Source organism: Dinoponera quadriceps, unplaced genomic scaffold (genome assembly GCF_001313825.1).
Source record: "Dinoponera quadriceps isolate SergipeBrazil2010 unplaced genomic scaffold, ASM131382v1 scaffold386, whole genome shotgun sequence".
Taxonomy (NCBI): Eukaryota; Metazoa; Arthropoda; class Insecta; order Hymenoptera; family Formicidae; genus Dinoponera; species Dinoponera quadriceps.
Window position 1 is genome coordinate 706,226 of NW_014554505.1, and position 12,131 is coordinate 718,356.

Consider the following 12,131-nt stretch of genomic DNA (forward strand, 5'->3'; position numbering starts at 1 on the left):
TAAGATATACATATATAATATATAAGATATATATTATATACAGATATATATATATATATATATATCATAGAAATTTAATAAATAATCAAGAAATCCCGTGCTTTCGAGGCTGCTTCCGAGAGAGATTCAGTCCCCTTTCAAACGGAACAATTAGCAGGATGAACGTTTGATATGCCGCTAACAAGACGTTGTGCCAATAATGTCCGAATAATATGTGAAGATGCAAAAGACATCTGAAAATCGCTTGCAGGCTCAGCACATTCTTACATTTTTATTTGGACATTGTGTATCACCTTAATTCAGATTACACAACGTCCGACCGTAGAGTGTCTCGTGTGAAAGGGGGGTCGCAACAGAAGACTCACCGATTGACGTTTCTGACATTCCGAAGCGAGTTCCGCTGGTGTCATCGGCGAGATACGAGATCCTTTTCGAGATCGTGCCGATCGTGCGCGGACAGAAGAATAACGCTAATTTACCGTAAAAAGGCAGCGGACGCCAGCGGAAGCGACGAGAGACGCGCGCGCGCACCAAGGCGCTCCAGCCGCGGATAACGGTACAAAAAAATAACGTGTACGTTATACACTTATGTACTTATATACAACGAAGATACGATTTATCAGAATGCCGAGATATTCGTTCGTATCTGCCAACTATACGCGTGGCTTAAGTAAATTACACAACGGTAAGAAACAAACGAAAAAAAAAAAAAATAGAAGAAGAAGAAGAAGAAGAACGTCTCCTGACTAGAAACTTGCGTGGTCGAGCTGCAGGAGCTGGAAGGAGTATTCAGTGGCAGTATACGAGTGACGAGTAGCGACCGTCGCTCAGAACCGTTTCAATGCAGCACCTTAGCGAAGCACTCGGTTGCCGTTCGGATTTAAGGCACCGTGAACGCTAAGTGTGCTCGCGAGGGAACGTCGCGACCGCATCCGCGAATTGCATTCACGCAACGTGCTCGTCCCCTCGATTGTCCGAAGACCAAGGCACTTGTGCTCGCGTAGCCGAGGTTTTCAATTCGTCTACAATTCGACCGGGTGTGGCCGAAGTGTCGAAAGCTTCGACCGAACAGAAAACGGAGCTCTCTCTCTCTCTCTCTCTCTCTCTCTCGCTGTCTCTCTTTCCTCCTGTCTTCACTTCTATCTTAATGCTCCTCGCCTTGCTGGAAATGGCCGTTTCTGTTCAGCGGTTGCCTCTCTGGAGCGTCGGAGGGTCTGTTCCTCTTGAAGAAGCCGCACTGCAAGCAACGCGAGACACAGTCAAACATTCGGTATTTGGTGAGCCTTAATTCTATCTTATATCCAGGGTCGGGGAGTTATTATTTTGGAAAAGTAACTCGTTACCGTTGCTCGTTATCGAAAGATTGTCTCATTAGCGTAGAAATATTTGTCACCAAACAGAACAGCTTTTTAGTCTAAGACTCAAGATACGAGACAGTTATTGTGGGTTACTTAAGAACGAAGACTTAAGGTGTAAAACATTGTCTTAATCCGGTAAGTCGGCCATTTTGTCAAAGGCCTTACTGTATTACCGTTATTAACGAGAGAAGAGAAATAACGTTGTTACCGAGTCGTTACCAAAACAAAGTAACTCGTAATGGTTGCCAACAGTAACACGTTACTTCTCAAGTTGATATTCGAGTCTGCACCAACCTTGTAGAGTAAGAATATCAGCAGCAAGAGGATTATCGCTCCGGCGCAGGCCGACAGGACCACAACCCACAGCGGGACGACCTCTGGAACGGAAGGTGGCGCGCTGGGTTCAACGTTCGTAACAACCTCGTCGCTCCGGATCACCTTCACGGCGGGTGTACCGATGAACGGTTGCTTCGTGACGTGCGCCACCAGCTTCGTCGACACTCTCACTTTCTCCCGGAAGGCTATCTCTTTCAGGGTCCGGGCGTCCACACGGAACCTCGCGCTGATTGAGACCTGTTGGTCCTTCTTCAAGGGGCCCAGCACGCATCGTAGCTTCACACAGTTCGCCATGCCGCAGAGCGACTCCGGCTCCTGCGGCTTCCGCTCGTCCTGGTAGTAGTCGTTCTCGATCTCTCTGTTGTTCATGTAGTCGTTCTCGAAGGCTTCATCGTCCAGGTAATCGTCGACCTCCCGTCGGTGTCTGCGGAGCCGTTCGAATTCCTTGAACTCTCGCACGTCGACCATGTCGCTCTCGCGCCTGTACCTCGAGCTCGGACGGCCGGGTTCCGGTCTGTCCGTCAGGAATTCGTCGTTGAACCGCTCGTTGTTCCTCCCGTAGACTTTGGTCTGGCTGGTCCTCTCCTCCGTTCGCTTCTCTTCGTGTGTGCGCGTGTTGTAGCTGCTCTCGTAGCCGCCGTCTGACGTTAAACCGCGACTGGACGACTCCTCACCCCAAGATTGCTCATAACTCCTTTGACCTTGATTGTCCGTGTTGTCACCACTGTGATAACCACCCCCGTGCGGACCGTGCAAAGTGTACGTCCTCTCCTCCGTGTACGTGTAAGAGCCCTGAAGGGGGAATCTCCGGCCGTCCTTCAGCACGATGTAACCTTTGTCACCCGACTCGATGAGCAACCGACCTTCTATCCTGAGGAATCGACTGTCGCGTGGTTCTACGGATTCCGAGACGTAGCTCTGCGCCCCGTAACGGTCTTGCAGCGGGAACATGGAGCCGTCTTGGAATTCTATGTATTCCTTCCTGTCGGCGGACGTGCGGAACCTCGCCTTGAACTGCACGTACTGTTGGCCCTGCCTGTTGTACACCTGGTAGCTGGACGAGTCCGCCTTCGACAACGTGCCGAACAGCCGTTCCAGCTCCTGAGTGGAGCTGACATTCTGCAAATGGGAACCGAAATCTCGCCCTCCGGCGACCGTTTCCTCGCGGTCGCCGCTGATGAAGTCACCCTCTGTGGTGCGGTGAAAACCACCGGAGGACGCGCCGTAGCGCCTCTCCTCGTCGTATCTATGTTCCCTCTCACCCTGCAGACGTCGCTCCTCCTCATCCTCCTCCTGCCGTCGTCGTTGCTCCTCTTCTTTTTGCCGCCGTTGTTGCTCTTGCTTCCGATAGCGCTCCTCCTCTTGTCGCTGCCGCTCCACCTCCGACTGGCGCCGCTCTTCCTCTTGCCGACGTCGATCCTCCTCCTGCTGCTGACGCCGCTCCGCCTCCTCTCGTTGACGTTGCATAAGCAGAGCACGTTCTTTCTCTTCCTGCAGCTTCCTCTGGCGCGCTTCTTCCTCCACGCGAGCCTTCTCCTGCTGCCGCAGCAGTTCCTGGTACCGCCTCTCGCTCTCGGTCATGATGGAAAAGGAACTCCCCGAGGACGAGATCGCATGTTCGTCTTCCACTCGGCTGCCTTCGTCCCAGCGACCCGCCACCCCGGCCGTGTGGTTCACGCGAGTCTCATAGGTTGCCTCGTGGCCGATGCTGCCTCGTAATCTCGAGTCGAAGGGCGCTTCGGTCGCGCGGAAGCCTCCGTGCGAAGTTGTGGATAAGCCACCGGTGATGCCGATCGCTGGGCTGGCCTCGGAAGAGGTGCCCAGGTACGTCGTGGTGAGCACTTCCGGCCTCTGTCCCTGTGAATTCAGTTGAATTCTCCTGGTCTCCGTGGCCGTGCTCGAGGAGGACGACGACGAGGAGGACGATGAGGACGAGTGCCGCGACTTTTGGATATTCGAGCTGTCGCCGCTGTTGATCTCGGCCTCTTCCTTCTGGCTCACTTTGCTGCGGTCCACCGCAAAACCTCTCTGCACGTTGATCGTCTTACCTGATCGCGACTCGTCCAGTATCACACCGGAATAGTCGAGGTAGTTCAAGTGAGCCCTTCTACGCTGGTCCAACTGTAAGACATTTTTCAGGCGATTTACATGACTCCTTCAGCAAGAGAAAAACCGGTTGAAACCGTAAAATGTAAAATAATAAAAATTGGAATAGAATGGGTATAATAATAGATTGGGACGAAAATGTGTAATAATATATTGGAGTTCTACAAAATACGAAATAACGATTGAATCAACAAATTTTACTGAATTATTAAAATAAATCATTCAAAGACTTAAATTAAATGATAAGAATGGAAATAAGTTAAAATAAAATAATATTGAAATAAAAACTGCAGTCTTTATATATTTCTCTACAAATCGCAAAACTACCAAAGATGTTCTACAAGTGGAACGCGCATCGGCCGTACCTTCAAGCTGAGATAATTCGCGTTGGCGGACTCGCAGGCGATCGGTCCCGTAGTCTCCGGCTGTTCCAACAAGTACAGCAGCTCCTTGTTAGACAGAGTCTGCGCGGGCCACACGAGGAATGCCTCGGCCTCAATGATGTCCGACGGGCCTTGGTTGAGTATCGTGTAATTATACGTGACCGCCGGCCCGAATTCGAGTTCCGTCGTGATATTCGCGGCGGTGTAATTGTCAGGGTTGTAGTAAAGGTCCTTGGGCTTGCTCTCGCCTTCCACACGCAAATCAGTCTCTATCCAGATCGGCATTGACAAAATGTGTTTGTTGTCCGCGAGGGTGTGCGAGTTTTCAGGGTTCGTGCTGTTGACGTGCATGTGGAATTCGTAGACGGGCTTCATCCCGTGGGACGTGACAGGCTGGAGCAGCACCTTGAACTTCACCAGCTTGTTTTGCGGCAGCGGGTTGCCGATGTCGCAACGCAGGGTATTGTTGTTCGATTGTTTCGGCGCGGAACAGTGAACGGGTATCTCCAGGGTCTCGATACGCTCGATCTTGATGTAATCGATACCGGTCGGCAGCTGCAAGTTGTACGTCGACTCGAACGCGTCCTCGCCCATGTTCTGAACCAAGACTTCGAGTTCCAGCCGTTTACCGGATCCTAGTAAGTATTTGCCGACGTTCGGCTTCACGCTCAGCCTCAGGTCGGGTATGCAGATGTTGTCGGGGCCGCAGTTCTTCCTGATGGAGAGCGTGTCCTTTCTGGAGGTCGTCGCACCGAGGACCGGTCTCAGCGGCAATCTGGGATCGCGACGGCGGCTGTCCGGGATCCGTTCTTCCTCCAGACTCATGCGCATCTCGGCGTCCAACGACGTCAGCTTGTCGCGGATATTAGGAGTCACGTAGACCTTCGAGAATGATGTAGAGAATGGTAAATTTCGTTCCGGTAAGAAATAGCAATGCACAGAGTGTTATTCAAGTGATTGCTCGAAACTTCGCAGGCCAAAGGATGTTTGAAATCAACATTAAGAGTCCTTCAAGTAAGAGCCGGGATATCTCTGACTCTTTGATAAAAATGGCATCTGATTTGCCACTAGAATGTCTCTTTTTATGAAGGGTTTCTACAATATACCGAGTTTAGACACATTTTTCTAAGGATATACATGTGATATTCACCTTAATATATAGAAAATTATTTATAAAAATAAACGTTTTAATCGGTTAAATATTAAAGTTTTCCACTATTTTATTATTCATCTCTCATTTTAGAATAACATTTATACAACAAATGGAATTTTTTATTTAACAACCCTCAATTCCACCACTTTTATCAAATAAGAAACTAAATCCGATTATAATAAAAATTTGAAGAAGATTCGACTCTTATTCTGAAGGAATCTAAACATAAGTCCTTAGATCTTTTAAGAATAAACAACGAGAATGAAGATCGATCTTTCCGAAATAAACAGCGACTTTCCATCAAACTTACCATGATGAAATAGTTTAGTATAATCTATGATATTCTTCCGTTTTCACGTCGCCATTTACTCTAGAAGGATTGACCCGTGAACTTATGTTAACAGAACGTTTATTCTTCAATTTAGTAAATATCACAAACCCGCAAAGTTTTGAGCCACGTTTCGGTAGCATCCCGCATAATACCAAGGTCGACTCACTTGAACTGTGCGACAAAACTGCCGATCACGATCCACCGAGATCGTATGGTTCATGCTGTTCTTGCCCTCCAACTCCAGGAAAAACATCCTCGGATTCTTCGTTTTCTTCACGTCCAGCACGTATTGCACGTTGAAATTGTGCCTCGAGAGGACCCCCTCTCCCGTGTACCTGAAGCAAGCCCTGAGCGGAAGACACGTGACTCTGGTGTCGTCCGAAAGCGTGCAGTTCTTGATGTCCAAGGAGATCAGCTTGGACTCCGAGCTGAAGGTCACGTACGAGTCCATCTTGATGACCGGTCGTGCCCTAAATAGACGCAAAAAGTTCATTGAAAATCCCAAACGCCACCGATGGGAGCGATCTCGTTTGCCGAATCCGAGAGAACGTTCGTTCAGACGGCTACCTGAAGAACATCGCCGACGCTGACTCGTACGCGCCGACCACCAGGTCCGGGTAGACATTGCCGTCTAGATCGAGGCCGCCGGCCACCGAAAATCCGAAGGTCTGCACCGGGTTGTCCAGGTCCTCCGCGTGGATCACCTGGGTATGCTCCAACACGCCGGCCCGCGAGCCGTAGAAAATCCAGACGGTGCCACGACCATTCGGGCCACCGTAGGGCGCGCCGACGACGAAGTCACCGTAACCGTCACGGTCGATATCCCCGAGAGAGGCCAACGACAAGCCGAAACGTCCGCGGTTGCTTTTGCCGTCTCTGGATAACGATAAGCCATTATCGCCGCGGCGGTTCAACGAACCCGTTCAGCGCGATCCGTCCAGGGCCCGTTTAACCCTTCAGGTCAGCGCCGTTCATGAACTTAGAGTAGAGGGAAATATTCGAGCGTCACGTGGGAGCTCCATTTTCGGTACTTCGCGAAGTACAATGCGCGATTACGTGACGGACTTCCCCGATTGTCTGCGAAGTCTCCCATGGATGCGACGGATATGCGTTGTCTTGAGAAAAAATCGTGCTCATACTTTGCAATGTGGGACAACTTTCCGGAAGGTCGTAATACTGAAATTCTAATTTCCGAGATAATGCTTGCGCTCAGCATAAAAAGCAGCTTAATAAGCGCTTTATGGTCATTGTCTATGATTGTAGTATTCATTCAAACCTTTCATAGATCCAGGAGAATGTGCAGCAATCAGAAGCAATAATCACAAAGCGCTTACTTTTCCTGCTGAACGCAAGCAATCTCGCGAATTGCAATTTTTTCGAAATATCAGAAATACGAGGTCGTCCCCTCCGAAAAGTTTCACAATACCGAGATCAATGCAACGAGGCAAAAATATCACTGTTATCATTGTTAGCATTATCAATAATACTGAAAAATGTGATTATTACTATTGTTATTCATTTTTCTTTACCTCGGAAAAATTGCATCTTAAGAGAGTGTCTCGACATCCGAATTTCGGAATTACGACAATACTTGTCGACAAATTGTCTCATTTTTCGAACTGTATAACTCGAAATCACAGTTTGCAATTCTACCGGTTAGTCGTCGGCTAGCTTAAGGAATTTGGCAAAGATCAGGGTGATAGTCAAAGTGTCGTTACCTCGTGTCGAATTTACGGAACTTCCTCGCGTCACTGCCCTGATACATCACGTAAACCCTTCCGGTCTCGATGGTCATTTCCGGGTTGTCCGGGACCGTATACATGGGCGCACCGACTATCAGGTCGTCCAACCCGTCTCCGTCTATGTCGCCGGAAGCCAAGGCATAGCCGAAGTATGCGCCCATTTGTTCGCCGCTGATGTTTTGCGGATTCGTCATGTTCGACGTGAGAAGTATGACCTACGATCACATTTCCGAGTTAGCGTCGGTGCGAGTTAGCATCTGCGATGACGCGCAGCTCGGCCTCCGTTTCTCGCCGCATGATTGCACCGAGAGAAAAGGAACGGTTAATAATCTCTCTCATTCGAGAGAATATGAAACAAAAAGTTACAATCGATGGCAGATAAGAATGAAGATAATCGTTAAAACAGTGTTTAAGGAGATTATAATTCTTTCACTGGATTCTTTCACATACACTGAGAGAGAAATATCTAAAAAATAAAAAATATATATATTTATTTTGGTGAGTACTAATAACACACTTAAATTCTTAATTCTCTTATTTAAAGGCAGAATAAACAATTGCTTTCGTAAAAAATTATAGATTCAAAGAAATGCATATTTTCTCATTTGAAAAGCGTTTTCTCTCATTGAAAAAACATGTATATTAGTAGAAACATGTGTTATTAGTATCTATCGAAAAAAATATTTGTTTCTTTCTCAGGCACTTTTCTCAGGAATTTGTTCTCCCAGAGAGTGTCGATTATAATTCTTTCACCGTGAGATTGTGGTCTCAAATACCAAACACTTTTTCCACAGTCCTAGATTTTTATCAGCTCAAGCCTCATTTCAACGTTTGATACACCGCTTCCTGCGGTACGCACCTTGCCGAGGAGATGGGAGCCGCGCGGGACCCCGACCGCCATGCTGCTGTCGCCGTTCCCGACGAAATCTCCCGACGCGACGGAGTAACCCAAGTAGCTGTCGTCCTCCTCCGCGGGGCCCTCTTTGGTGGACATGATCTTCGAGTCATTGGTCAGGGGCTGCGAAACCGCTTGTCCTACGAAACAAATCCAAGCTGTTAACGAGAGAAAGATCCTCGAAACGTGTGACGATGGGAATGCAGGTGTTTTCGTGACCGCGACCGCAGTCGAGAATTGTTTAAAGATTGGCGGTCTTCGCTGCGGTCGAGAACTCACACAAGTCACTCCACAAAGTCCCGAATGCGCATTTAACGAATCAGAACCGTGTGAGGCACTTGGAACCAATTATTTTTCGTGTCAACTTAAAAAAAGAATACGTACAGGTGCATGTATATTTTTAGACATGATTAAAAAAAGGATACGTACAGGTGTACGTGCATACAGAAAAAAGCGCTGGATTCGAGTAAACAATTACTGTAACAGTCCTCAGCAAACCTTTACTTGGATCAAGTTGTGTTTACTTGATTCAAGTGAAATATTTCCCAAGTAAAATATTTTCCACATATTAGCCAAATGTGTAAAATATCGGTCTAAGCGAAACTCATTTAGTCCATGTAAAAGTGTGATGCTAAGGAGGATTGAAATAATTATTTACTTTAATTTAACAATTTCTTTTTTGTAATTTTATGCGCGAGACTTTGTGGGAACGACAGAAATAAACATGGAAATGATAAGCTGCTGTTCTATCATTAATATTAATATTATTATTATTATTAATCTAGCATCTAAGCGTACGATATCGTCGACGATGACACTGACTGTCATTACATATCGCTATTAATGTCAAGCGATCATCACTATGTAGCATTGTTGGCGCGCAAACTCTCCAGCCGAGATTAAGGGATATTATAGCTTTCTAGTCGGATCCGTATTACACCGCGACTCTCTCGCTGCAACTGTGTCGAAGCTGTAAAAGCGGGCCTGCACCTGTTAGAAATAGTCTCACCCACCACTTATCTGGCAGTAATTGAAAGGAGAAGGGCGCGCCCGGCGCTAATTGCCGCGACAGCGGCTGAGCGATCTTCGCACGTCGGAGGTGCGAGAGCGCGAAAACGGATTTCAATTGGACTCACGTGAATGCGGGCTCGTCGCTCGTGATCGACGATCGGAAGGCGAACGAGGTCGCTCTCCGATGAGTTTCCCCGTTTTCACGGCTTTTCATGGTTAATCGATCGATCGTCAAGCGATCAATAAATAAACAAAGCATCGTGTTAAGCATGACGACAAATTAGAGAGAGAGAGAGAGAGGGAGAGAGAGAGTTACTGCCAAGCAAGTATGAAGAGGGTGCGAAGAGAGAATACTTTTTCGTGTTACTCTGATAAACCTGGCGCTCCGAAGACGCTTCCTCCTGTGCGATTAACGCACATCATTCTTATCGCTCTCGGTTGTCACGTCAGTTTTCGCACTCTCGGAACAAAAAGCCGTCTCTTATGAACACAAGCAACACGTGTTGTTAATTGTTGGCGCGTGAGAGAAGTCGTCAATACGAAGAGAGAATGGTAGCTTATTAGAGACAGGGGGTTCGGTTGGGGGGGGNGGCGGTGTATTTTAATAAATACGGGGGGCGCCTGCGTGTGTTTGTACGCGATACCTGATACTTCGGCCTCGGAGATGAACAACATCGACGCCACGAACTTCAACCTCATGTCGGTGGCGATCGAGTATATCTGACCTGCAATTTGTTAAGGAAATTCCCCACTAAATTACTCCGTAAGACCCAGCGGAATCGCACACTCTCTAATCGCTAATCAACGTCCGTCCTCGTTCCGCTCCCGTTCGGTCGCGCCACGCCGTGGATTACGTGATTTTAACCGTGAGAAAAAGAGAAACAGAGATTGAGAGAGAGAGAGAGAGAAAGAGAGAGAAAGAGAGAAATAATGTGCACATCAGCGTGATGGCTTGAACGAAAGATTTTCCGGCTCGCATTCGTCCTACAGGTATGCAACTCGCAAACGATGATTTTGAGAGTGGAGAGTCTTACCTTGCCAGTACCAGCTCCCCGGTGCGCCTATGAAGACTCTTTCGTCATTCTGAAATAAATAGAAAAATAATCGTCCGTGAGTCTCTACTCCTGTCACAACGTGGATAGTGAGAAAGCATTGCTAACACACTTGAGATGTTTTTGGTTGGTCCCGATGTTTCTTCGACATGTTGGGGACTTTTCGTAAGCAAAATTGAATACGGTGGGTAAAAATATGATTTTTCACGTGCCGCTCGTGGGACAAGAATTATAATTTTTCGACATCCCACGTCTCTCGAATCCAAAACATTCCGGTTTTGTGATCGCCATTTTATCGTTTTGCGATCGTTCCGGTCTCATGCTTAATTTATCCCATGCAATATCGTTGCTCGCCTTCATCGATTGCTCTCATATATTATTTTTTCTCCTTCTTTTTTTTTTCTTTGAAGGATAAAATAACTCGTACAGAACGAAAGAAACGACGAGTGTTCGCATGCGATTTCCAACGCCTCGGGCAACTTGCAACCAGGAAACGGACGCACCCACGAAAGTCTAATTCTTTTCTCTTTTTAATTTATAAGATAATACCGCCCGATAGGGGAGGGCTCGTGCCCGAGTCCGGGATGCGATAAATCAAGCGTTCGCTACACATACATGTGCAAGCCGCACGTTCGCCGCACGCGTTTGCACACAGCTGCGTCACGCATGCTAAACGCACGACACACCACGGTGGTCTTCGTGAGACAGACTTTCTTCTTCATAATCCGTTCATTACAGTTTTTCATCGGGGTTAAACATTCCGATAAAATTTGAAGATTAAGAAGGAATGAGAAAACAGGAGTTGCAGGAGTAAAAGTGAGTGAGTGATCACAGTTTAATCTACGACCGGTGTTCTTTTTCGAGTTTCGAACACTTGGAAGATTTGAAGCCTCGGTGCTCAGTATTCGAATTTTGAAAGTATCGAAGCTCCAAAACTTCGAAGCGCGAAGATTGCGATCTTTGAAAAACATATTTTCGAGACGTCGACTTAAACTTCGGCCAAAACTCAAAAATTCGAAGTTTCCTTCGAAGCTTCGAGGCTTGTAAGGTTAATAGCCTTAGTTCAATCGCGGTCTCCGGATGTACAAAGTGAGAAGATCGCCTCTGCGCGGATGGTACCCAGGCGGAAGAAATTTCTAAAAAATAGTTTTAAAGACGTCCTGTTTTTCCGATGTTTTTCACGCATGTTTAAGAGGTCTTTTAGAAATTCGTTCTACCTGAGTAAATCGACGATTGCCGTCGCTGATGAAAGCCTCGCGAACTGCGTAGAATGGAGCCTCGATTTCGCGAAGGCGCTGAACGCGATTGCACAAGCGCTCGTAATTAAAAAGTGCATCGAGTTATGAAAATAAGCTAACGCAGCGAATGTTAAATGCATCACCCGCACATATCACGTATGCGCAGCAACAGCAGCGTGTATTATTTATGGCCGCGATACGTAAATAGAAGTAACCGTGTTTTTGTCGTGCGACATTTGTCTCGCGTATTAAACGCACGCACAGCGCGGTACTACTACGCCGACCGGCCGGCGGATTTCTTTGTGGCCGCGCAAAAATTATTAATCGTCACAAGCGGCGTGTAACTGATGCGCGACAGCACCGACAATACGAGATACGCGCGTCGTAACTCGCAGCCACTTGGTACGCGCTCTCCAAAAAGGTATAGCCGGTACACACAGACACACACACACACGCAGAAAGAGCGCGGTTCCCTCGGAGCGGAGGCGTGGAAAAATCGATGTACTGTTTCAGCGTGCCCGTGAAA

At 47.5% G+C, this 12,131-nt stretch overlaps 1 protein-coding gene across 2 annotated transcripts in view; it reads right to left on the reverse strand.

Moving 5' to 3' along the window:
• Window positions 1-20: 20 nt before the first annotated feature.
• LOC106751625 (integrin alpha-PS2) overlaps window positions 21-12,131 on the reverse strand; it is a 69,614-nt gene continuing 57,503 nt past the window's right edge. Inside the window, exons 6-14 of one of the 2 annotated variants that reach the window (XM_014632587.1) lie at window positions 10,350-10,398; window positions 9,960-10,040; window positions 8,269-8,444; window positions 7,386-7,624; window positions 6,235-6,543; window positions 5,834-6,137; window positions 4,166-5,065; window positions 1,653-3,815; window positions 21-1,237 (exon numbers count right to left, since the gene is read on the reverse strand). In XM_014632587.1, the coding sequence (XP_014488073.1) occupies window positions 1,145-1,237; window positions 1,653-3,815; window positions 4,166-5,065; window positions 5,834-6,137; window positions 6,235-6,543; window positions 7,386-7,624; window positions 8,269-8,444; window positions 9,960-10,040; window positions 10,350-10,398 (4,314 nt within the window). In that variant the 3' untranslated portion in view covers window positions 21-1,144. The remainder of the gene's footprint in view (window positions 1,238-1,652; window positions 3,816-4,165; window positions 5,066-5,833; window positions 6,138-6,234; window positions 6,544-7,385; window positions 7,625-8,268; window positions 8,445-9,959; window positions 10,041-10,349; window positions 10,399-12,131) is intronic. The other variant, XM_014632588.1, reaches the window with a different exon arrangement.